We start from the raw sequence: 22,032 nt of genomic DNA, 5'->3' as shown, positions 1-22,032 counted from the left end.
GCCCGGAATGGGATGCCAGGGAGACCAGAGAAGGCAGGCATGGTCAGAAATGAAGCTCTTGGGGCCATGTCCCCTCTAGGTTGCTGATGAGAGGATAAACTGAGAGTCTCTCTGGAAAGCAATTTGTCAAAATATGCATAAAGAGCCTTTAAGATGTTTATGACCCATAGCCCAGTCATTTCGCTTCTTGGAATCTCCCCCAAGGAAAATAATCCGAGAGGCAATTCACGCATGAGGATCTTCATCACAGAGTTATTTACAGTAGCAAAAGAGTAGACATAACACAAGTGTCTGAACAGAATAGAGAACTGGTTAAATAAATATGGTACATCCATATAGTAGTGTCCAATCGCTACAAGACACAGTCTCAAAGAATATTTAATGATGTAGGAAATGTTCATGCTGCAATTCTTGTTTAAAAAAGGCAACAGGATATAAAACGTACAATAAGATCTGTCTGGGTTTTTTTTTAATATGTATATGCACAGGAAAGATATCTAAATGCTCACATTGGTTATATCTGGGTGATAGAATAAATAAAGGTTTGGAAATGGGGAGGAAGAGAAGGAAAAAGAGAGAAAAGCAGGGGAAGGGAGATCTAAATAATCTCAGGCCACCAGCTAGTACTGGCCAGACATGTTTGCTAAGATGTCTGATGGCCAGACAAGATGCCAGACCTCGAGGCTCTCTCCCTTGGTCATCTCCAAACAACAAAGCACTGGAGGAGCCAGGAAGCAGAACCCTCAGCACACAGGCCCTGTGACAATACAACCAGCAGCTGTAGCGTGTCTGCAATGGCCCCAGAGAAAGGGGAGGGGAGGGGGAGGGGAGGGGGAGGGGAGGGGGGAGGGGAGGGGGAGGGGAGGGGGGAGGGGAGGGGGAGGGGAGGGGGAGGGGAGGGGGGAGGGGAGGGGGAGGGGGACCCGCTTGTCGCCGAGCTTCCCTGCCCCCACTCTCCTGTTCCTCCTTCTGGAAACCTCTGCTCCCTCAGTATAACCCCCGGAATCCTGAGCCCCTAAAGCTATTTGTCTTTCCCAAAAGGGGGTCCTCAGACCTGGAACGAGGTACCATCTCTGAGTCCCGGGGTGAAGGACCCTATTCTTTCTCACCTCCTCCAGAGGGAGCCCTTGGGGTCGGTCATCAGCTCACCTGAACAAAGATGGGGAACACCAGGACCTTGGGGGCCAGGGTGACGTAGGTGCCATAGCTTGAGTGTGGGGCATGTGGCCTCATGACCGGGCAATTCTGGTAGCTCCCATGGCCCTTCACGGTCTGCACCGTCTTCATCAGCCGACACTTCTTCCCCAGGCCCGTGTAAGACTTCCCTTTACTGGGGCTCCCTGATTCTGTGGAACAGAGATGGGGGACCGTGAGGCACTTCCACCCCCCCGCAGAGGCATGCCTCTGCAGAAACAGGCAACACAGTCTCAGTCCATTAACAGCCATTAACAACAGCAGCTACCATGCGCCGGGCCCTGAGCAAGGTGCTGAGAAGACAGGGAGACCTCAGAAGGAATCCCCTCACACTCTGTGAGAGATACTAACGTGTAAACCAGCAACTCCAGGGCAAGGACAGAGCTGGGAACCGCCAACAATGATAAAGGCAGCATTCCTCATCTGGTGACCCAGGACCTGAATCAGACCTATCGGTTTGGCCTCGTACATTTAAAAATCAGAAAATCTCTCAGATTCAAAAAATCAGAAGATCTGACCTCACCGGGCCCACAGTCCCACGTCAAACAAGCAATCAGATGGAGCGTCCTGGGTGGCAGAGCATGTGTGGTCCCCCTTGTCCCCATCCCCACTGCTCCCTGTGCACACCCAACACTGCTGGCCCGTTTCATTGCCTCCCAGGTCCCTTGAACAAAGGGACTGGAGGTCATGTTTCTGCAGTGATAGCAGAGACAGTGGGCTTTCTCAGGATGTATGGGTGTCTGCCTTCTACTAGCCAAGGGAGTTGGAGTGGCCTGGCTCACTGAGTCAGTCTGGAATAGGGAGTGGCACCTGCCGCTCCAGTTCCTGGGGAAGAGCACCCGTTCTGAGCCAGAGGGCTGCACCCAAATCCCATTCCTCTGCTCCCCAGCTTGGTGACCACCAGAAACTCACTTCACCCCTCAGAGTCTTGGTTTCCTCACTGCAATTATAGTACCAAGCTCATGGGGTTGCTGTGAGGATTAAACGAGACACTCCGAGTAAAGCCCCTAGAATAATGCCTGGGACCTGGTAAGTGCGCGATAAAAGTGAGCTGCTAACTTATTGTGGTTTTGTTGTTGTGATTTCTCTACTTGGGAAAGCGAGTTAATCAGATACTCCAGGGACTCTGGGAATCCTAGGCTTCATCGCAGCCAGGAGGTATTCCCCGGCTTGGCTATCAACTCACAAATTATTCTCATCAGAAAAGGGGGAGAGAGAGAGAGAGAGAGGAGAGAGAGAGAGAGAGAGAGAGAGAGAGAGAGAGAGAGAGAATGAATCACCCCCAGGGAAGAGAGCAGAGAGCTGCAGGGAGTCCCTCTATAAGGTGACACAGCAGGACACACACCCTCATACTGAACAAGGGGTGGCATACAGATCTTTATCATGTCTCATCCAATGGGCAGAAGAGCAAAACACAGAGTAGCTAAAAAGTCAGGAATTCTTGAACACAAGCAGGTAGGAGACAAACTCCAGGGCATTCAGACTCTGCACACACCTGGGTCCCCTCCGAGGGTCCCTGCTGTCAGGTGGGCAACTGATCAGCCCTCCCTGACCTGAATGCGCAGCCCACGGGGGCCCAGGTCTCCTTCCGCCACCCCCAGTCCTGGCAGCCTGGGGGTGAACAGGTGGCCTGACCCCAACTACATCTCGGGGAAGCTCCCCACCAACGCGCGGTCCACAGCCTCAGGGGAAAAACTCAGCTCGGAAGGTTTCACACTTGCCTCCTCTACCCACCCCATGCCCCTTCTCACCGAGCAGGGTAAGAAAAACAAGTCAACCCACACACACAAGTGACCACTGATCACAGCAGTATCTTGGGGCAGCACTCGAACCATAATAACCTAAACCACTTCCTGCTTCTTCAGGGAGTCACTTAGAGAAGAGTAAAAAGAGCGTGCGCCCAGGACAGGGGCGGGGGGCAGATGCATGGAAGTACCTACCCAGCTCCTCGTCTGCTCTGGCCCCAGACGTCCGCCCCAGAGGGCTCTGTGCTGCCAGGCACTGGCCCCTTTGCTGAAAGAACCCATCCTGGCTCTCAAGCTCTGCACTGGATTTGAGTTGGACAAGACACCTGAACTTGAGCACTGGCCTCCTCAGAGACTGGCTGTGTAATAACCCTGACCAGGTTCCTTCCCCCTCTGAGCCAGAGTTTTCTCCACTGCAAAGCAGAGATAATACAGACTGCTGCCTTGCCTGGCCCAGGGCAGGTGAGAGCGCACACGAGAGACCCGATGGGAAAGGGTTTGGTGAATGGTACCAGGGTGTGAGGGCACGAGGATTATAAACCCAAGCCAACAAATAATCCACCCGTCAGGGCTGGCATTAGGACAGGGCTGCTGTGCCACAAACTTTACCATGAACAGGGATCAAAGGGTCAGTCTGGAACTAGACAGTCTAATTTAACACAACCGAGCCTAGACCAGAGAAGGCAAAACCACACAGGACTGACAAGCAAGGCAAAGTAGACCAAACTTAACAAAGGGGGCTGTTTGCTAATGCCCAAATCTGGGCTTTTGCCCGCCCCCAGTCTGACCTTTAAAGGAACCCACTTCTTCCCTGCCCTAGCCCAGCTGCATAGGGCTGTCACAGAATCTTTGCCTTGGGCCTAGAGAGTCATGAATAAGCCACTTGACATACACATTTGCCTTCAGGTGGGAAGCAGCCCCATTTTATAGACAAGGCAACTGAGGCCTGGAGTGACTGAGGGACTTGCCCAAGGTCATCTGGCCAGTAACTGGTACAAAGCGGAATCAACCCAACCTATGTGGCATGCCCTTGTGCCCCATCTCCACATACCCTGGATAGTGTGTAGCAAGTGGGCTTGATTTTCCAAAACTGATTTTTTGAAGTATTTTTTTTAAAAAATAGTCCAAGTTATAACCCAGCTACTGCGCTCTGCGAAGGCAAACTCCTTAACTTCCCACCTGCTGCCGCTTACACCCTCTGGTCTAAACCCCGATATCACCCCTTAAACACCTGCTTCACTGACCAAACAGTAATTACTCGGCTTTGCTCCGGCTTCCGAGGTGAGACTTGGCAGCCATCCGTCCCCCGGCCGTGGCGAATCTGAGGCTGGGCTGCTTTCACAGGGCAAGGGACAATGCCAAGGGCACCCGCAGCCCTGGAGAACACGCCGACGACAGGCGGGCAGGCACCACAGGCCCCAGAAGGGCACCAGACCCCATTCTATTCAGGTTGGCTCAACCCACCCACCCTCCTGCAAGGAGGCCGAGCAGCCCAGCCAGAGGAGGAGACAGAAGTCGTCACCCTGGCGACAGCTTTAGCCTCTGGAGAACCCTGAGTGCGTTTAAGGGAAGATCTGTACCCTGAATTCCACCCCTTCCTCTGAACCCACGGACCAGGAGCTAGGAATATTTGATCCCTGGTAAAGAGCAAAGATGTCCTTGGATACCAAAATAATTATCATCGTGAAGAATAAATGAAGTCAGGGCTTCTCTGGTGGCACAGTGGTTAGGAATCCACCTGCCAGTGCAGGGGACACGGGTTCGTGCCCCGGTCCGGGAAGATCCCACATGCCGCGGAGTGGCTGGGCCCGTGAGCCATGGCCGCTGAGCCTGCACGTCTGGAGCCAGTGCTCCGCAACGGGAGAGGCCACATCAGTGAGAGGCCCGCGCACCGCGATGAAGAGTGGCCCCTGCTCGCCGCAACTGGAGAAAGCCCTCGCAAAGAAACGAAGACCCAACACAGCCAAAAATAAATATAAAATAAATAAATTAATTTAAAAAAAAGAATGAATGAAGTCAGGTCGAGTTCTTAATATAATGCATTCAAAAGTTACCACTGTTATTAATAGCAGCATCATTTCCTCGCTTGTCCCTCTCCCACAGCCTGCGTGACTCTGCCCTTCTTGGTTTACTAAGTACTGTATTCTCAGAGGGGAACCAAAATGTGGACACGAGTTGGGAGGACACCAAGAGGCATCTCTCGGCCGAGAAGGAACCACACCAGCCTGCCTCAACCCACACATCTCTCCAGCTCCCTTCCCCCATGAGCAGTCTGCAAACCTTGGAGGCAACCAGAGTCACTCCCCTTCAGTCAGTCACTCCAATAAAATTCTGTTGAGTACCTGCTGTCTGTCAGACCCTGGGACCAGCATCAGACACACGGAGGTGAGCAGGCCTAGGCCCTGCCCTTAATGGGGTCACCATTTAGCAGTGACATCTCCACTCTAACCTGATGCGGCAACTAAAAGCTTTTTTAAAACTCAGTGTTGAATCACCATCAGACTTTTCTCCGGAAGGAACACAGATTTCATTTCCAACAGACCAAGCCCTAACACCCAAATGCCCCAGCCTGGAGAGAATAAAGATGGCTTCCATCTGCAACTCTGAGCCTGATGGGAGCCCTTTTCCCTCCAAAGGGCACCTGCTCTAAGCAAGCGTCGTCTTCATGCTACTGACAGAGGGGGACAGCAAGGAAGCAAGTCTGCAAGTGGTTGGGAAAAGGCCATTCACAAAGAAGGAGGTCAAAGAAGGAAGGGCTCAAGCATATCCAAGGTCAGCACCATGGACCACCAGGCAAGGTTGGTCTCAACCTTCCAGATACCACCTGGACTCCAGCCAGCTAGACTCAGGCCAGCGCAGAGAGGGCCTAAAGGAATGCCCAGCCAACTCCAGCAGCAACACTGATACCTCAGGTTTCCTGGGAGAAGGAACTGGTTTTGAGCCCAGATTCTCTCCCTGGCCCTTAAAAAATAAGGTCAGGATTTGAAGGACAAAGGAGAAAAATCCCTTCAAACAGCAGAGCCATCTGTGCACTTCAAAGACAGCTAACTTCTGTGTAACATCACTCAGCAAATAGGCTGCCACTCAAAACCATTATCTCCTTCAATCCTCCCAACACCCTCTGAAGTGGGAATTATCAGCCCTGTTTTATAAATAAAGAAACTGAGGCTCAGTGAGGGGACATGAGTTGCTCAAACTCATACAACTCCAATTTGGAACCTCCCAGCTCCAAATTCCGTGCCTCCCTCCCAAGCTGGCCTGACCACAGTGCCTACAGCACCTTACATATATTGGTTGCTCAGTAACGTTGGTTGAATCTCAGCTGAATGCCTGAGTCCTGAACACCATCTGTTAGACTGCTCTGGGAAGATGCCCTCTCTTCCTCCTCAGTTCAGGGTCCAAGGAAGAAAGACACTGGTTCAGTGAGGAAGAAAAAGGTCCCAAGAGGAGACAGAGTCTGTGTCAAAATGGGGAGGGGGGGATCTTGACTCTGTTGGGAAGGTCTCCCAACTCAGAGGAGGAGGTGGGGCCCAGCCTCGCAGCTAACCTCGCCATCTCTCTGGGGCTCAGAGAGCACAGCAGCAGAGGAGAGACTCACCTTCGGGGATGGCATCCTCCTGGTACACAGGCCGCAGCAGCTGCGAGGGAAAGACAGAGAACTACCTCAGCCCCAGGAACGGGGCAGACCACCAGGCAGGCTGCTCAGCCCTGGCCTGGGGATAGGAGGGGAGCACCTCAGGGCACGAGGGCAAAACAGCAGTCCCGCTAACGAGCTGAGAGGGGGGCCTGGAGGGATCACAGAATCTAGAATCCTCTAGAATGTTCGAGTTGAACGAGGCTTTAGCTGTCATCAAGTCTAACCCCTTGAAGTGTGTTCTGTGAAACACTGGCACTTGGGACGCTAACAACTCCGCCACAAAGGGTACACCGTCAGGGGAGTTTGAGAAATGCTCGGTTAAACAAGGGCAAACCACCTTCTTCACTGCAGATGCCCTCAGAGCCTCAAATAGGCTAATATGCATTGGGAATCTCCCAGAAGAGGAAGAGAGTATAAGGTGTTTCTCAAACTCATTTGACATCAAGAAACTTTCTTCCCAGAGTATCTCCTGGGACCGATATTTTGGGGCACACACGCTGACATTCCATTACTCCATCTTACAGCTCCTATGACAGGCTCGCTGCCTACCACGCAGCCCATTCCGCTGAGGTTAAGTACAGACTGGCAGAAAGCTCTTCCTTCTTTTGAGGCGAAATCTTCTACCGTGTGACCTCCCATGGCCCTGGATCTGTGCCCTGAGGCCACAAAGACCCACCTGCTGTCTCTGCCGGGGACAGCCCTACAGGACAGCCCTATAGCGGCTGGAGCTAACACATAGCCCACTTCCCTGCTCCCCACTCCAAGCCCCTGGCAGGCTCCTCACAACACAATTTTGAGTCTTCGCATCTTCCTGGCCTCACTCAGGGACCCATGCCCTTCACCCCCCCTGAACCAGCTGTCCATACCTGGCTCCCAGGGTTCAGCGGGGCCAGGATGATGTAGTTGGGGTCGGCGGGGGCAGTGGCACGGGACAGTGCAGGCAGGGTGTGCTGGCCCCCACGCTTGGTCACCTCAGTGTAGCGCTCCCAGCCACCGAGCAGCAGCCCATCCGAGCTGTCACACACCAGGTGACAGCTGTGGCGCTGCTCTGGCCGTGCCTGGGCCCCGTGGGTGCAGTTCTTCTCCCGCTTGTTGGGGGGCGACTGGAGGTCATGGGTCGACTTGCAGGACGCCCGCCGCAGGACCCCGCCATCTGGCCCCGGCTTGACCTGGGGGACCATACGCCACACAAGCAGGATGATCTCGCTGGGGCAGCTCCTGGAAGTTGGGGGAGGCGGGGAGTCACAAAGGGAAGTTGAGTCTGGGGGAGACCAAAGTCAGCCATGGTAGGGGCCTGTGGGGGCACAGAGGAAGAGAGGGGAAGAGGGCAGGGAAGCCCCAGTGCCAGAACAGGAAGGGATGCAGAGGCCATCTAAAGTAGAGACAGCAAAGGGGTCCCTTAGGTCGACTCCAGTTGACTGGCAGAGGCTGGGAAGGACACTGAGGCCAAGGCCAAGTAAACAAGAAAGAAGACCAAACTCAACTAGTGATGTGCCTCCTGGACACAAAGTATTATCAAGGAGGAGCAGGCAAGCCACGGCCTGTGTACAACCCCTCATCCGGTCATTCTAGAAGCAAACCTAAAATGGGCCACGAGGGCTTTAACCCAGAGGGTCGAAATTTAGGAGACCCCAAAATTTAAAGAATAACTGTTTAACTGTGCAATTGAAAATGTTCGCAACATCTACGCATCCTGAGGAAACCAAGGGCTTAGCTCTGAGGTAGCAGAACTAATGAGCTAAAGTAGAGAGCGACCCCCTGGAGCTGCACCACGAACCACAGGGTCTGTTTGAGAGCTTCTTCCCCGCTGTCTGCTCTGGGATCCAAAATTGCTCAGAACCTGAACCTTCCAATTTCAGGCGAAGAAACTGATTCCCCAAGGAGCAAAGTGAATTGCTCACGGCTGGGAAGGAGGGACGGGCGAGGCGTGTGCCCAGGTCTGGGGAGGGGAGGGGAGGTGTGCCCCAGCCCGAGGCCCCGGGCCGCCCGCCGCCCCTGTCACCGGATCTCGTGTGCCAGCTCCACGCATTTCCAGTGCTCCACAGGCCTCTCGTTCAGCTGCAGCACCGTGTCCAGCTGCTGCAGCCCTGCCCGCTCTGCCGGGCCCCCTGCAGGGACAAAGAAAAGCCACTCAAGGGCTCCTGAAGCCCACAACCCCCTCAAAAGCCCCGGGGTCCTTTGCTTCCAGTGACCTTGGACAAGGACCGCTCCCCTCTGTTTCTTCACCTGTCAATGAGGGGCCAACCTCGGGGGCTCTCGGGGACCTTGAAGGGAGGCTCCCCTTTGCCCTCACTTCCTCCCTGCCCGCATACCCAGTACTGGCTGACCTCTCTCTGCTGTCCACCTCCCCACCAGGCCCCCCTCCCTGCCCAGGGCCTCCCACCCCTTAAGAACCCTTCCTTGCTGCCAGGCTCACAGGCAATGGGGGCACCCAGATCACCATGTCCCAGCTTCTCCACTTTGGATGCTCACTCTGTGACTAGAAGTCTTTTCTTTGTGAAAAATAGGGAGGGAATGACTATTTTTAAGTGCTAATCAGGCTGGAATAGGATAAAATACTGCTTCCAAATCGAGTTCATAAATGACTCTCATTTTCCCATGCAGCCATTACTGAAAATATAGGTTTAGTTCCTGTTTGAAATGATTGGGAAACAAAATATAAAAATCTATTTTCATTTTGATTAAAAACAAAAAAAAAAGAGTAGGTGTATTTTCATAGACCTCACTTTCATCTGTGGTCATTTAAAAATATTATTCTTCTCGTTTTGAAAAACCAGGACACTTTGCTCCAGTTTAGGGCTCCCCTTTCAGTTCCAACATCTTGTTTGCAAAGCCTCGGGCTGGCATCACCCGAGACACTCACTCACCGGAATCCACGGCCTGGACTCGGACCGGAGAGTCGCAGCAGATGGTGAAGCCGAAGCCGTCCTTCCCCCTCGGGATGGTAATCTAGGACACAGCCCTGCCCAGTTACTCCCAGAAGCCATGAGGCTGCTGCCTCTGCTCCAAGGTCGTGAAGAACACAGTCCCCACCCCAGAGCCACCTTCCTCTCCAAGGTTGCTGGAGCCAAGAAGGAGGCTGGCCGGCCCCTCGCTGTCCCTATCTTGGCCCAGGCATCTTGAGCACTGGGTTGTGGGCCAAGCAGGAAGGCTGAGAGCTCAGGAGGTAAGCCAGGCCCATGTGGAAGGGCCCAGACCGAGCCTTGGAAGGCTGAATCTCGCCTTCCTCAGCCCTGGCAGACACGTGGCCTAGCCCTTTACCCAAGGGCCCACTGCACTGCACGTCTCCGCCTCACCTGTGACCCACTGCCTGCTCGGTCCCTTCCTCCTTTCCCCAGGGGTTCATGGAGCATCGGCCCAAGGCTGGCCCCATGCTGAGGGCCCAGAGACAAAGCTGGCCTGTTGGCTGCCCTCCCAGAGCACAGGGGAGGGAAGACAGGGATGCACACACTCACCACCTCAGGCCAAGGGGCAGGGGACACGTGCTAGGGGTCTCAGGGCCGTCCACTGCCAGGGCCTCAAGGTATCAGTGAGGGCTCCCGGGTGAGGGGGCAAGTGAGGGCACAGATAGGCTTCCTGGCTGAACCTGAACTAGCCAATGACCTCACTGTGCCTGCTGCAGCCTGTGTGCGTGGCAGGTGCACAACCCCTACTTTCAGAAGTCCCCTGAAAGGGCCCTGCCATCTGGATGCTCTTTTCAAAGCAACATGCAATTATTGAGCTCCTACTGCATGCCAGGCTCTGGTGAGGTACCAGGTCATGAGGCCTTGGTCTCTGGCTCCCAGAGGAGCATAAGGGTACACTGATCTCTAGAAAGCAAAGCAGGTCATGTTAAGCATTACAGCAAAACGTGAGGATGGTGCTGGGAAGAGTCCTTTGTGCTTTGACTTTAGATGACAGGCCTGGAGCACGGCAGGAACCAGCAAATGCTCCACTAGTGAGGACAGTGCTGCAGCCTCCCACCAGCAGCGGAAAGCTGGCAGGGGGCGGCGTGGTCTGCTAGCTCAGTTCAGTTCTACCTTGCTGCATGCCCTCTCTGTGCACCCCCAGTTAGGCTTTGGGAGGGGTGCAGAAAGCCCAGCCCCTGCCCACTCAAAGAGCAATTCCAGGCTGCTCAGAGCAGGTGTATGAGAGCAACAGACTAAGGCAGCTGAAGTCAGAAAAGGGGTCTGGCACCCTGGATGTGGCGTGGGCCCCGGTGCAGCATGGGGTAGGGCACCCCAGGCAGGCTGAGGAAGAAGCCAGCTCAGCAGCGCTGAAAGAGGTCAAGGGCCACCGTCTCGTTAGGAGACTGCTGTCTCCTTCCTTTAGGGGTTACCTCTTCCAGGCTGGGTGCCCGGCATTCACCTGCCAGCTGTCCCAAAGGCCAGGCATGGGAAAGGGGAGGGCCGGGGAGCCCAGGGTGACCCAGGCCCTTGGATGCTGCTGGGGAGGCCCCTGAGGCTCTGCTTCCCACCAGCCCTGGGCCTGGATTCAAAGCGAGTTTGTAAAACAGGAAATCTGACAGACAAGGGGAAGGGGCGGGGGGAGCAGGAAAATACCCTGTTCCCATAAGAATTCTGGGAAAACACACAGCTAAGACAGGAAGAGAAAAAAAATGGAAAGAAAGAAAGAAAAACAAACTCTGGAGTGAGCGCGGAAAGCCCAGACTGAGGCCAAGGGACGATGACAGGAGCCCAGTCCACTCCATGCAACCAGCAGGGATTTTAGGGACCTCACAGCCCACCCTCAAACCAGGCAGAAGCTGGGATGCCAGCATTTTGCTAGCACTTCCCCAGTCCTACACCACCAAGAGCCACGGCCCCTCCTGCCTGGGGTGCAACTCTGGAAAACCAGTTCCAGCACCCAGGGCTAACAGTTTGGGGACTGGCCCCAAAGCTGAATCTGGAGAGAAGGAGGGTGCTCCAGAAAACTGCCTGTTCCCCGCATCCAGGTGGGACTGTGGACAGGAGACCCCTCTGCCTTCCTGGGCACCAGGCTAAGCAGAGCCAGTCCAGACAACAGTCCAGGCCAGCTGGGGGCTGGGAAGAGAGGAAAAGGAGACGGTGTTGGGAAGCAAGCCCCTCTCCTGCTCAGTGTGAGGGGGTGGGACTGCATAAAGGAAGCAGAATTATGCTCTGTCCATCGTGGCCACGACCACGTTGAGAGGACAATGTCCAAAGAACCTGATCATCACTGCAGCCCTGAGGGAATGCAGGGCTAGTTTCAGTATGCCCATTTTACAGAGAAGGAAACTGAGGCCTGAAGCAAGTAAGCTCTCAGCCCTCCTCTCTGACCTCAGGCCTCAGGGTCAAGAGGCAAGGGAAGCAGCCCTGCCCTATCTCTGGGATCTCAGCGACTCCTGGCAGAGGCCATCCTTCCTGGGGTGCTTCTTGCTCTTTCCTGTCCAGTGCAGGAACTGCTACTGCTCTCAGATCTCACCCATGCCAGCATCTCACTTCTGCCCTCCTGCCTGATTTCTGACCCTCTGTCATGCCTAGACTTCAATCCCAATCCCTAAGTGCCACAGTTATTGAACCCCCTGCACCAGGCACTTCATACATATTCCATTTACTTTCACAGCATCGTCACATTATCACCCTATTCCACTGACAGGAAGACTGAGGCTCAGGGAGGTAAACTGCCATGCACAAGAGTCAGACCTCAAGAAGGGCAGAGCTGGATGTGAGCCCGGGTCCGGCACAAAGCTGGTGCTCTCAACCCCGCACTACTTTCTAGCAGGGGATCCGTCTTGAACTTGAGTCCCAGAGCCCCAGGCCCGGACCGCACTCATGCCTGGTCCTACTGTGACTGCCAGAGTGTCCCGGTCCTCAGGCCTGTAGTTCCAAGTGACCGAGGACTTCTCGACCTCCCATCCAGTGCCCTCTGTGCCTCACCACCCCGCCATCCAGTTGCCAGTGTCACAGGGGCTGCTCTGCAGGCTCCAGGAGTGCGGGAGGGCCCTGAGAGCTGGGGACTGGAGAGAGAACACACGTGTCTCACTCACGGTGCAGGAGGCCCCTCTGAGCATCTCCCTGAGACCTAAGTCTGCCAGTTTGAAGGAGTTCAGGACCCAGATTCCAGGCTGGTCATTAAAACACAGGGGGACTTTTCTATACTTTTAAAATCAGAACCATTCCAGAGTCCCATCAGCTTGGACATTCCCAAAATCTGGACATCCCTTGCCTTCACCCTGTCTGACACCATGCCCTTTTTATAAGAAAAAAAAAATGTCCCTCACAGTTCCAGAAGAGTCTTGGGGGCTAAGGGATCATCACTCCCACTCTGCCCCACATCCTGAGACTGGAGGCTGAGGGCCAAGCCCTCTCCGTGAAGTTGGGCTCTGGAGCCAGAGGACTCCGGACCCACTTCAAGGCATCACAGCCACCTGGGAGGAAAATCATGTGTGCACACATATACGCAGACACATCCCACCTCGCTCACAAGCACACACCAACACACGCTAGAACACAATCACACCTACACAACACAGGACAGGCACTGCCGTCCCATCAGAAGTAGGGAAAGTTAGCAAAAAAACACAAATCCAGCTGCTCAGCAAACTAGCCACTTACAATCTCAGCCTTGGGATGCTCTTTTTAACCCACACTCCTCCCAAATAAAAATGACAGAAAATCAACTAGATAATCTCACCATGGACACCACCCAGTCAGTGGTTAGGATGGCGAAGAGCTGGCCTCGTCTGCCCCTAAAGAGGGGCGGCAGGTAAAGGCCACCTTGGGGCCAGTTCCTGCCTCTATCCTCCCCCCCAGATCACAATGAACCTGCAAGGGGCCAGGAGGAGGCAAGAAAGGCCTTGTGGGAAGACAAGTCCTGCTCGGTGAGCCCTCACCCCTGACCCCCAATGACACCCCATGAGCCCCCCAAGGGGCCAAGCACCCACCTGGCGGTAGCGGCGCTCCGAACACACCTTGCAGAGCCCATTGAAGCGGTTCATGGCTGCGGGTCCTGCCTCGACTGCCGCCCCATGAAAACCCGGCTCTCCCCCCCAGCAGTGGGAGCCCGCACTGCGCCCCGTCAGCCTGGCATGACCGCCCTGGGAAGCCCGCCCCGCAGAAGAATGGCAGGAAATCACCTCTCACCTCCCCAAGCCCTGTCTGTGCTGTGTGCCTCTGCACGATAAGCCCGAAGGCTTCCTGAAACCTCCGAATGACAAGGAAGAGGGAGAGTTTTATATTAAAATTCCTGTCAACTAGTTAGTATTCCCCGGCCCCGGCGGGGAGAGGGCGCCTTTGTTCTGGCTGCATTCCCCGCCATGGGCCACTTTGTGATTCCAGTGCTCTCACAAACACCCCTGGCTGGAGGAGAACCCAGGCAGAAAACACAGCCCACTCTGTGACAACGCCGCCCCCCCCTGCAAATCCCAGGGACAAATGCAGGGAACTAACTCAGCCTAAGAACCCAAGGATGCTTTGCACCCACAGACATCCCACGTCAAGACAGGGAAGACAAAACATCTGGAGTTTGCCTGCCACCCAGAAGCTACTTAAAAGTCAGTTTCCTCATCCATGTACGTGGGCTGCTTGAAGGATCTGATGACAGACCATAAAGTCAAGTTGGGAAGGGATTTCCAATCACTAGATAATCCAGCATCCTCTTTTTACTGGTGAAGAAGTGGGGGCCTTGAGCAGTTGAGATCACACAGCAGGGTGGGGTGGAGCTGGGACCAGAGCCCCAGTCTTGATTCCTGCCTTGTAGAGCAGTGCCTGGTGAGCCTAGAGCCCCTTCCACCAACCTCAGAGCCCCTGAGGAAAACTACCCAGCCGCTCACATCCTTCATGCCAGAGAGTGTCCCTTGGTCCAGCCCAGCTTTCGTTACTGTGACAGTGGTCAGGCCAGCCAGGTTTCTAAGCCTCCTTCCCTCCATGCACACGAAGAGGGAGTTGAACAGGTCACCTCTCGAGGTTCTCCCCCTGCCCTAACCAAGCCTCTAACGATCACCCACACCTTGCTGAGTCCTACGGACATCTCTGCGTGTGCAAGCCGAGGAAAATCAAACGCGCCTCAGAACAATGCCCCCAGAGGTCAGGGCCTGTGTGCAGAGCCCAGCACGAAGTAGGACTCTCCCAGGCCACCTAGAAACCTGCAGTGTTGATGTCCGGGCAATTCTCACAAATCCCCAGGGAGACTCCCTGGTCACTGTCCTCTCTGTGCTCGGCATGTACACAGAGAGGGAGAAAGGCCTTTGCAGCTCCCCCACTGAAGCTGGAAGAAAGCTTTTAAACTTGTAATGAAGCCACGGAAAACAGAGATCCAGCAAGTTACTCTAATACTGTACTATCCAATATGGTAATGATTAGACACAGGTGCAATTTAAATTTTAAAATAAAATTTGAAATTCAGGTCCTCGTTCATACTACCCACAATTTCGAATGCTCAGTAGCCACCGGTGGCTAGTGGCTGCCATCATGGGCAGTGCAGCCCCAGCCCGTACGCTCTGTGAGGGCAGGGATCTTTGACAGCTATATCCTGGCACCCGGCACAGGGCCTAGCCCATGTAGATGTTCAATAAATACTTAATGAATGAATGAGTGAATGACTTGAGTGAATGAAAGGGGAAATGTCTTGTAGCTAATAATACACCTAAGTGTCACATATTATCATGGAAAATATCACTGTCGTATTTTCCCAACTAGGCCACTTGCAGGAGACAGCCATACCTGAAGCCATATTTGCTGCCTGTGTGGCCACAGAGAGTGACCTAACATCTCTGAACCTTACAAGTCTCACTCATCTGTGAAATGGGTAGTAACAACCACCTCAGAGGTGGGAGTGAGGGTCATGTTAGATAACAACCGAGGGGCTATTCAGCACCGGGGGCTTGTTTCTCCCTCTCTTAGTGGTTAGAGAAAAGCAGAGATCACCTGCCATGGCCTGCAAAGGGACAAATTTGGATGAATTCCCCAAAATCCCTATAGGAAGGTTCCTCTCTAGCTTCAAAGCCCTAATGAAGTGAGGACCCATCGGTCTCGGGCTCAGACTCACAGCTGCTCCCTGATATCAAGGGGGCCGAACCTGAAGGGGAATTGGGCCACAGTGGCAGGGGAGGCAAGGGGCCTGAGGGGGCCTGCAGGAAAGGGAGGACTCGGCCTCAAGAGACCGAAAGTCAGTACAACCCAGACTCCTCTATTTCCAGGGGCCGGGGCCCGGCTCTCTCCCCACTCCTGCCCCAAGCTTGAGTAACCCGAGAAAAGCACCAGAAATAACCTCTTAAAAAATGCACAACTTGCTGAGTTTCCAACCACCAAGTGAATGAGTCTCAGTCACCGAATGCTCCCTGTTTAGGGGTCTCCTGGGCCAAGGGACTGACCAGAAGCAGGTTAGAGCCCAGAGCAGTGCTCAGGGCCCGTCAGTCCTGCCCAGGTTATCCCCACCTACCTTGAGTTTCTCCCTGTTCTCGGTGTCCTCACCTCCCAACAGTCTCAACAAAGGGTCTGGAAGGTGACAGAGCAGAGTCAGAAAGTTTCTGCTGGCATCTAAGTGCCCGTTCCACAGACCACCCAGAGGATGAGGCCAGGGTGCCAGACCCATGTGGAGGACAAGGTCACTGCTGGCCCCCAGGATGTGGGAATGCCCAGGCTCAGGCCAGGCAGGGGCTCAGGAGACAGATGGGTGCGTGCGAAGGACAGAGCAGAAGGGGAAAATCCTCAGGACCCACAGCAGGGCCCACATGGCCTGTCTGCAGAGGTGGGCGCCCCAAGGTCAGCCAGGCAGCCCAGAGGGGATCCTGAGACCACAGACCCTGAGGAATGGCCACACGGGAAGGTCCAAAAGCCCAGCCCTCCATGAGCTAGATAAATAAAGGAGTCATGGGCATGAGGCTGCCTGCAGGCTGCATTCTAGCAAGCACTCGTGAGAAGGCCCTGGGCCCAGGGTCTGATGGCAGCCTAGGGTGACACATGCCACAAAACACAGGGACTGAGGCTACTACACAGTGGAGTGGGGGGAGCCCTGGGGGTCGGCATGTCTGGGCAGAACTGAAGGTGGTGGGCATGCACCTCTCAGGGGCCGCAGTCTCCGCCTGGCCACCTTCAGGTGCTTGGTCCGGCCCAGGTCCTCGCCCAGCAGGTAGTACCAGCCGCTGGTCTCCTGTCACAAGAGAAGGCGTGACATGCTCAGAGGAGGCAGAGGGCACAGGTCAGGCAGCCACCAATCCCCGTCAAAAAGCAGCAGCTGGACAGCCTCCTCAGGAGCAGCGTCTCTGCAGACACACACACTCCAGCCTCCCTTCCCCGAACCCTCCCTTCCCACCTCCAGGAAGCCCTCCTTGATGCTCCAGGCAGAGCTGATCCTCCCCTCTGCCGACTTCCCACGCCTCTTGTCCCTGGAGAACAAGTCTACTCACAGGCTTGCCTCCCCCACTAGGCTGTGCACAGGCTCCTTGATGTGCCTAGCACTGTGCCTGGTACACAGCAGGAGCCCAATAAATGTTGACAGAACAGAAGGGAGGGAGGGAGGGAAGGAGGGAGAGGCCAGAAAGCAGGCATCCTGAGGCCCCTGAGCAGTCCCCAGGGACAGACATCTTCTCCCAAGAGGGAATAAGGCCAGGACTGCAGTCAAGACAAGATAGTTGGGACCCGCATGTAGGATAAAGGGTCCTCAGCCACCTACCCCAGACTTCACTTCCAGGACACAGAGCTGGGTGGCAGGGCCACCTGGCAACTCCTTGCAGCAGGCCACCAGAACATCTCCAGGGATATGCAAGAGGCGCACATCCCTCCCCTGCTCAAAAGCCTCCAATGCGGGGAGTGCCATCCAAGTAGAGCTGCGTAAGGGTCTGGCCACCCAGACGGAGGGGCCTCTAGGTCCCAGAGTCCTCACCCAGCCTGAAGAAAAGCTCCACAGAGGATGCTCACTCCATCCCTGAGCACCTGCTAGGCCCAGAAACCTGCGACCTGGCAAACAACGTCAAGGCAACCCCTGGAACAGACCACGAGAAGCACCCGTCCCTCATCCTCCAGGGCAGGGAGTGCTCTGAGCTCTGAGGGACCTGCCTGTGTCCTTAAGGGAAGACACCAGACCTAGAGCCTTCTGGGAAGACTTGGAGCCGCCTAACAACTCGTCTCTGACAAGAATGAGCCAAGGCAGGAACCCAGACCCTTGGTCACACCGGTAACAGTGTTGTTATCAGGCCAGGGGGCACCTGTCTCAGTGGGGCACCATCTCACAGACTGAAGCCCCGCCGCAGGGCTTCCAGACAAAGGCCTCTGCCTGTACCAGCCCTGGCCTAGGTGGCCTGACCCTGCCAGAAGCTTCCCTAGGACCCACCTTGTCCGGAGTCAGGAGGGACTTCACCCCGAAGCTCATGCAGCCCATGAGTCCACTCTGTCTGGGAGAACAAGAGAAGCTCGAGTGAGCACCTTTTCATTGCACTACATCGGGAGGTCGACTGTCAAGTGTAACACAGGTTTGCCTGATGCACTGTGGTTTACGAAGCACTTTTACCTGCATTGTCTCATTTGATCTTTCCAACTTTGTGAGTGAGGCTGGAGTTATTCTCTCCACTTCACAGAGGAAAAAACTGAGGCTGAGTTGATCCCCTTGCCAAGGTCACAGGACTCATTAGTAGTAGAGTCCCATGGGAAGCCAACCACAGAAGCTCAGAGTTACCTCGGAGGTTTGAACTGTGCTGGTGCTGGTAGGTCTGAAGAGCCAGTCCCCAAAGGGAATTTCAGCTCCCACGTCTGCTAGTGATGCTCAATCCAGGAGAAAAGTTATGGGACCTCAAGCTCAAGAAGCTTTGTCTTAGGTCCAGGCAAGACCTGGGCAGTGCTTGGACAGTTCCAGGTCAAGGTCCAAACCAACCTGACACACAAAAGTTGCCAAGACCACCCTGACCTGGCTGCCAGTGGGCCAGTACACATGAGCCAGGGTCAGGACTCATGGAAATGTCACGTTGTGCAGACAGGCTGAGTTCATTTGGGTCCTACTTCACTAAGGGTAATTCAAAGCTCCTGAAGCATGTCCATCATTGAGTTCCAATGTGCAACACTGAGGGACTGATTGATACTTGGCAGCTTTCAACAGTGATAGCATAGATTAATATTAATGAAATGCCAAAAATAATATTGCTATTATGAGATAAAAGCAAGTTTACAAAGTTTAATGAGAAAGATGTCCACCAAAATATTAACAATGGGTGTATCTGGCAGGTAGGAATAGAAAGGTTTTTCTTTTCTCCTTTGGGTTTTTAGTGTTTTTAAATTTTCACTGGGAACAAGCGCTACTTTTGAAATCAGAAAAAAAAAAAGTAGTATAAATGTATTTGAAAGTACTTCTATTCTACCACATCTTTCTCTACCCTAACACTAGAGTTGCTTTTTTTTTTTTTTTTTTTTCCCTACCTCTTCTCTCTTAGCATATCGCCAACTCAGGCCTCTTCAGAGATTGGTTTAATAGCTATTAATCAAGAAACAACATGGGTATTAAGACTGGAGCAGAACCCTGATGGTTGACTTCAATATGTGAGGGACCCACACAGACGAGGGATTCAGCATGTTCTGGGGAAGGCACCATATCAAAGCCAAGGATGTAATGAGCTGCCTAGATGGGTAGTGAACTAACTCCCTGGAGATGTGCCTCCTCGGAGCCTGGTCTAAGGGGGCCTGAACAAGTCCACAGAACACCCTGAAGAGCCTGTCCAAGTCCTGTGCCCCAGAGCCTGCTCCTGAGATCCAGACCCAGTATGTCCAAGGTGGGGTCTGCGCATGGGAGTCTGGAGTAAGCTATCCAGGGGATCCTACAGGGCACCCACCCGTGCCTGCCCCAGTCGAGGACCGGTAGTGTACAACAACTTTATAAATACATTTTGTTTGGATTCTCCAGGAAGGGTGGCAGCCTACCACCTGACAGTCCTAAGCAAAACAAAACTGGCTTCTTGCCGGGAGCCAAGCCGATTGAGGGCCAGGGATGCAGAATGCTGGGGATGGATTCTCAAAGCTGGTGCCCCTCCCCCACAGATGCACACTCTACACCAGGCCATGTCTCCCCAGCTACTCTCACTCTGCTACCACCCCCCACCCCGGCTCTCTCTTCCTGCCCTCGCCCTCCTGCAGCCCGGGCTGCACCTGCTCTCTTCTCCTTCCTTGCCCCCTCCCATCATACCAGGCCATATTAACCATCTACCGATAGAGAACAGTGTAGTCACTCCATGAAAGTGACCCTTCCACATCCACCTGCCCACCCAGCAACAAAACAAATACTCCTCCCTCCTGGAAAGTGGCCAAGTCAGCACTAATGGAGGGGCAGCTGCAGTGACCAACATGAGTGGCAGACACTGACCTGAGCTGACATCCCAGAAAAGCCTTGTCAAGACTTTGCCAAAGTCCTCATCACTGATTTAATTTTGTGTGTCAACACATTCAAAAGCAACCCAGCTGGTATCTAGGTGCCCACACTGCCTTGCTGTACACTTTTCTTTCACACTGAGTATGGCTGTAACTTTCTAAATCTTCAGGCAGGATGCTTTAGCTGTAATAAAGGCTGCCTCTCCCTGCTCTTCAGTAAGTGGAAATTTCACCCCCTGGTGCTTAAAGAATACTAAATGGTTAATAGCCTCCCGTGAGCTTTGCTTCCTGCTAAGGGGCCTCCAATGATTTCATGATAATTTAGGCCAAGCAAATGGTCACAGTTAATGTCCATAAGCAGGAACCTCTAAGTGTTCTTCAATTAGCTACTTCTGAAGGCTGTTTTTGAAAACCTTTGGAAGAAGAAAGACTTTTTCTACATGCAGCCTAAGTACACGGTAATACACTGGTCAGGTAATAAACTTGGGACACCGCCTGAAATTTCTCTAGGCACAAAGTCTCAGGGGCCAAGCCTTGGGTACTTCTGAATGCCAAACCCTAAGCTCAGTGAAGCCTTGACAAACGGATGAACCCATCATGCCCACGCTGGCAGGCACTGGGCAAGGAGCTGCAGCATTAAGGAAACAAGACAAACATTCAGGAATTTAAATACCAGTTCAAGACAGCAATACAAGGGATGTCACTAGACAGAGTGAGACTGAGAGATGAACAGTACAGGCAACAAATGCTGAAAGCTTAGAGAGGCAAGAGGTAGTTTAGGACTGAGATGCTCAAAGAAGGCCTAAAGAGTTAAGCCAAAGAGAAGGAAAGGAAGAGCATTTCAGGCAAAGGCAACAGCTGGTACAAAGGCTCAGAGGTAAGGCTTCATGCAACATTCAAGGGCAATAGTACAGCCAGCCCTCCGTATGAAAGGATGCGGAACCCATGGATACGGAGGGCCGACTATACTATACCACTTTATATAAAGGGACTTGAGCATCCATGGATTTTGGTATCCACGGGGGTCCTGGAACAAATCCCCCATGGACACAGAGGGATGGCTGTACTTGGCTCAGTTTACTTTTGAGCACAGGGTAGGAGACCCGCTACAAAATGAAAATGCATTATTTTAAGGGAATGCACTTTAATTCTCTCTCTCAGGGGCTTAAACTATTTCTGTTACAGACTTATCCCATTTAATCTCAATTTATTTTTAATTTGATGGCTTAAATCACACAATATTTTTCCAATCATTTTTTCTTTCCTTAAGCTCAGTCCCCATCTCTGGTCACAAGCTTTCTAACTTTATGGCACTGCACTTGGCACTGAGGTTTTTTATAAAATAGTTTAAAGGAAAGAGCACAGAGTACCCAGGATAGCGTGCGACACACAGCAAGCAGCCTCTCCATATACGTAATTACTATTAGCATAAAAGATTACGTTTTTCAAACACATGCTGTGTGTGTTTTGGGGGTTTTTTAACTTGGTGCATAACATTACAATTCTCTCTAAGATTGTTCTCTGACCACAAGTTCTGAAAACACTATGATTGACACTAGAAGCTTCAGTTTGGCTTCTACCATATCATCAAACAAAACTTTTAAGTAGTTCAGTTCCATAATCAGTGATATTAAGGAGTTAGTGCTAATTTTTAAATGTGATAATGGCATCGTGGTTGTTTTCTTAAGCCATCTTTTAGAGATTTATATAGCTGAGATGAGATGATGTCTGGGATTTGCTTTAAAATAATCCACTGGAGGAGGGGAAAGTGGGTGAGGGCATAAATGAAATAAAATTGGCCATATAGATAATTGATGAAGCTGGGCTATGAGTATGTGAGGGTTTATTACATACTATTTTCTAACTTTGCATATGTTTGAAAATATCTATAATTTCTTAAAAACTCACAGAACCTGCAAGCCAAAAGAAATCTTTGAGACCACTGCATTTTACAGGTGAAGAAAATGAAGCCCAGAGCAGGGAAGGGACCTATCCACAGTCTCATAGCAAGTTGGAGCTAAGCCAAAGTCTACTGCTCTGAGGCCTGGTTCTCCTCAGCTCCCACCAAGAGCTGAAACCACCGTGTGAGCTGAAATCCGCCAGCACCCCCAGAACTTCCTTGTAGATCATCTTGCTTCTCTAATACAAATTTACAGCCATAACTGGAAGG

General features: G+C 53.1%; 1 protein-coding gene across 8 annotated transcripts in view; it reads right to left on the bottom strand.

Moving 5' to 3' along the window:
* Positions 1-22,032, bottom strand: part of RGS3 (regulator of G protein signaling 3) — a 127,837-nt gene that overhangs the window by 82,512 nt on the left and 23,293 nt on the right. For 6 of the 8 annotated variants that reach the window (XM_089913640.1, XM_089913636.1, XM_089913637.1 and 3 more), the window contains 8 exons: positions 17,845-17,905; positions 16,575-16,665; positions 15,955-16,010; positions 9,444-9,525; positions 8,579-8,684; positions 7,443-7,794; positions 6,538-6,577; positions 1,150-1,346 (listed from right to left, as the gene is read on the bottom strand). In XM_089913640.1, coding sequence (XP_089769766.1) covers positions 1,150-1,346; positions 6,538-6,577; positions 7,443-7,794; positions 8,579-8,684; positions 9,444-9,525; positions 15,955-16,010; positions 16,575-16,665; positions 17,845-17,905 — 985 coding nt within the window. Of the gene's footprint in view, positions 1-1,149; positions 1,347-6,537; positions 6,578-7,442; positions 7,795-8,578; positions 8,685-9,443; positions 9,526-13,459; positions 15,896-15,954; positions 16,011-16,574; positions 16,666-17,844; positions 17,906-22,032 lie in introns of those variants that run through there. The other 2 variants (XM_022578976.2, XM_022578974.3) reach the window with 2 other exon arrangements.

Source organism: Delphinapterus leucas, chromosome 6 (assembly GCF_059928025.1).
Source record: "Delphinapterus leucas isolate spDelLeu-1000000601 "Yukka" chromosome 6, BTC_Dleu_Yukka2, whole genome shotgun sequence".
Classification (NCBI taxonomy): Eukaryota; Metazoa; Chordata; class Mammalia; order Artiodactyla; family Monodontidae; genus Delphinapterus; species Delphinapterus leucas.
Note: the sequence above shows the minus strand (reverse complement) of the source record. Positions and strands in the feature narration are given on the sequence as shown.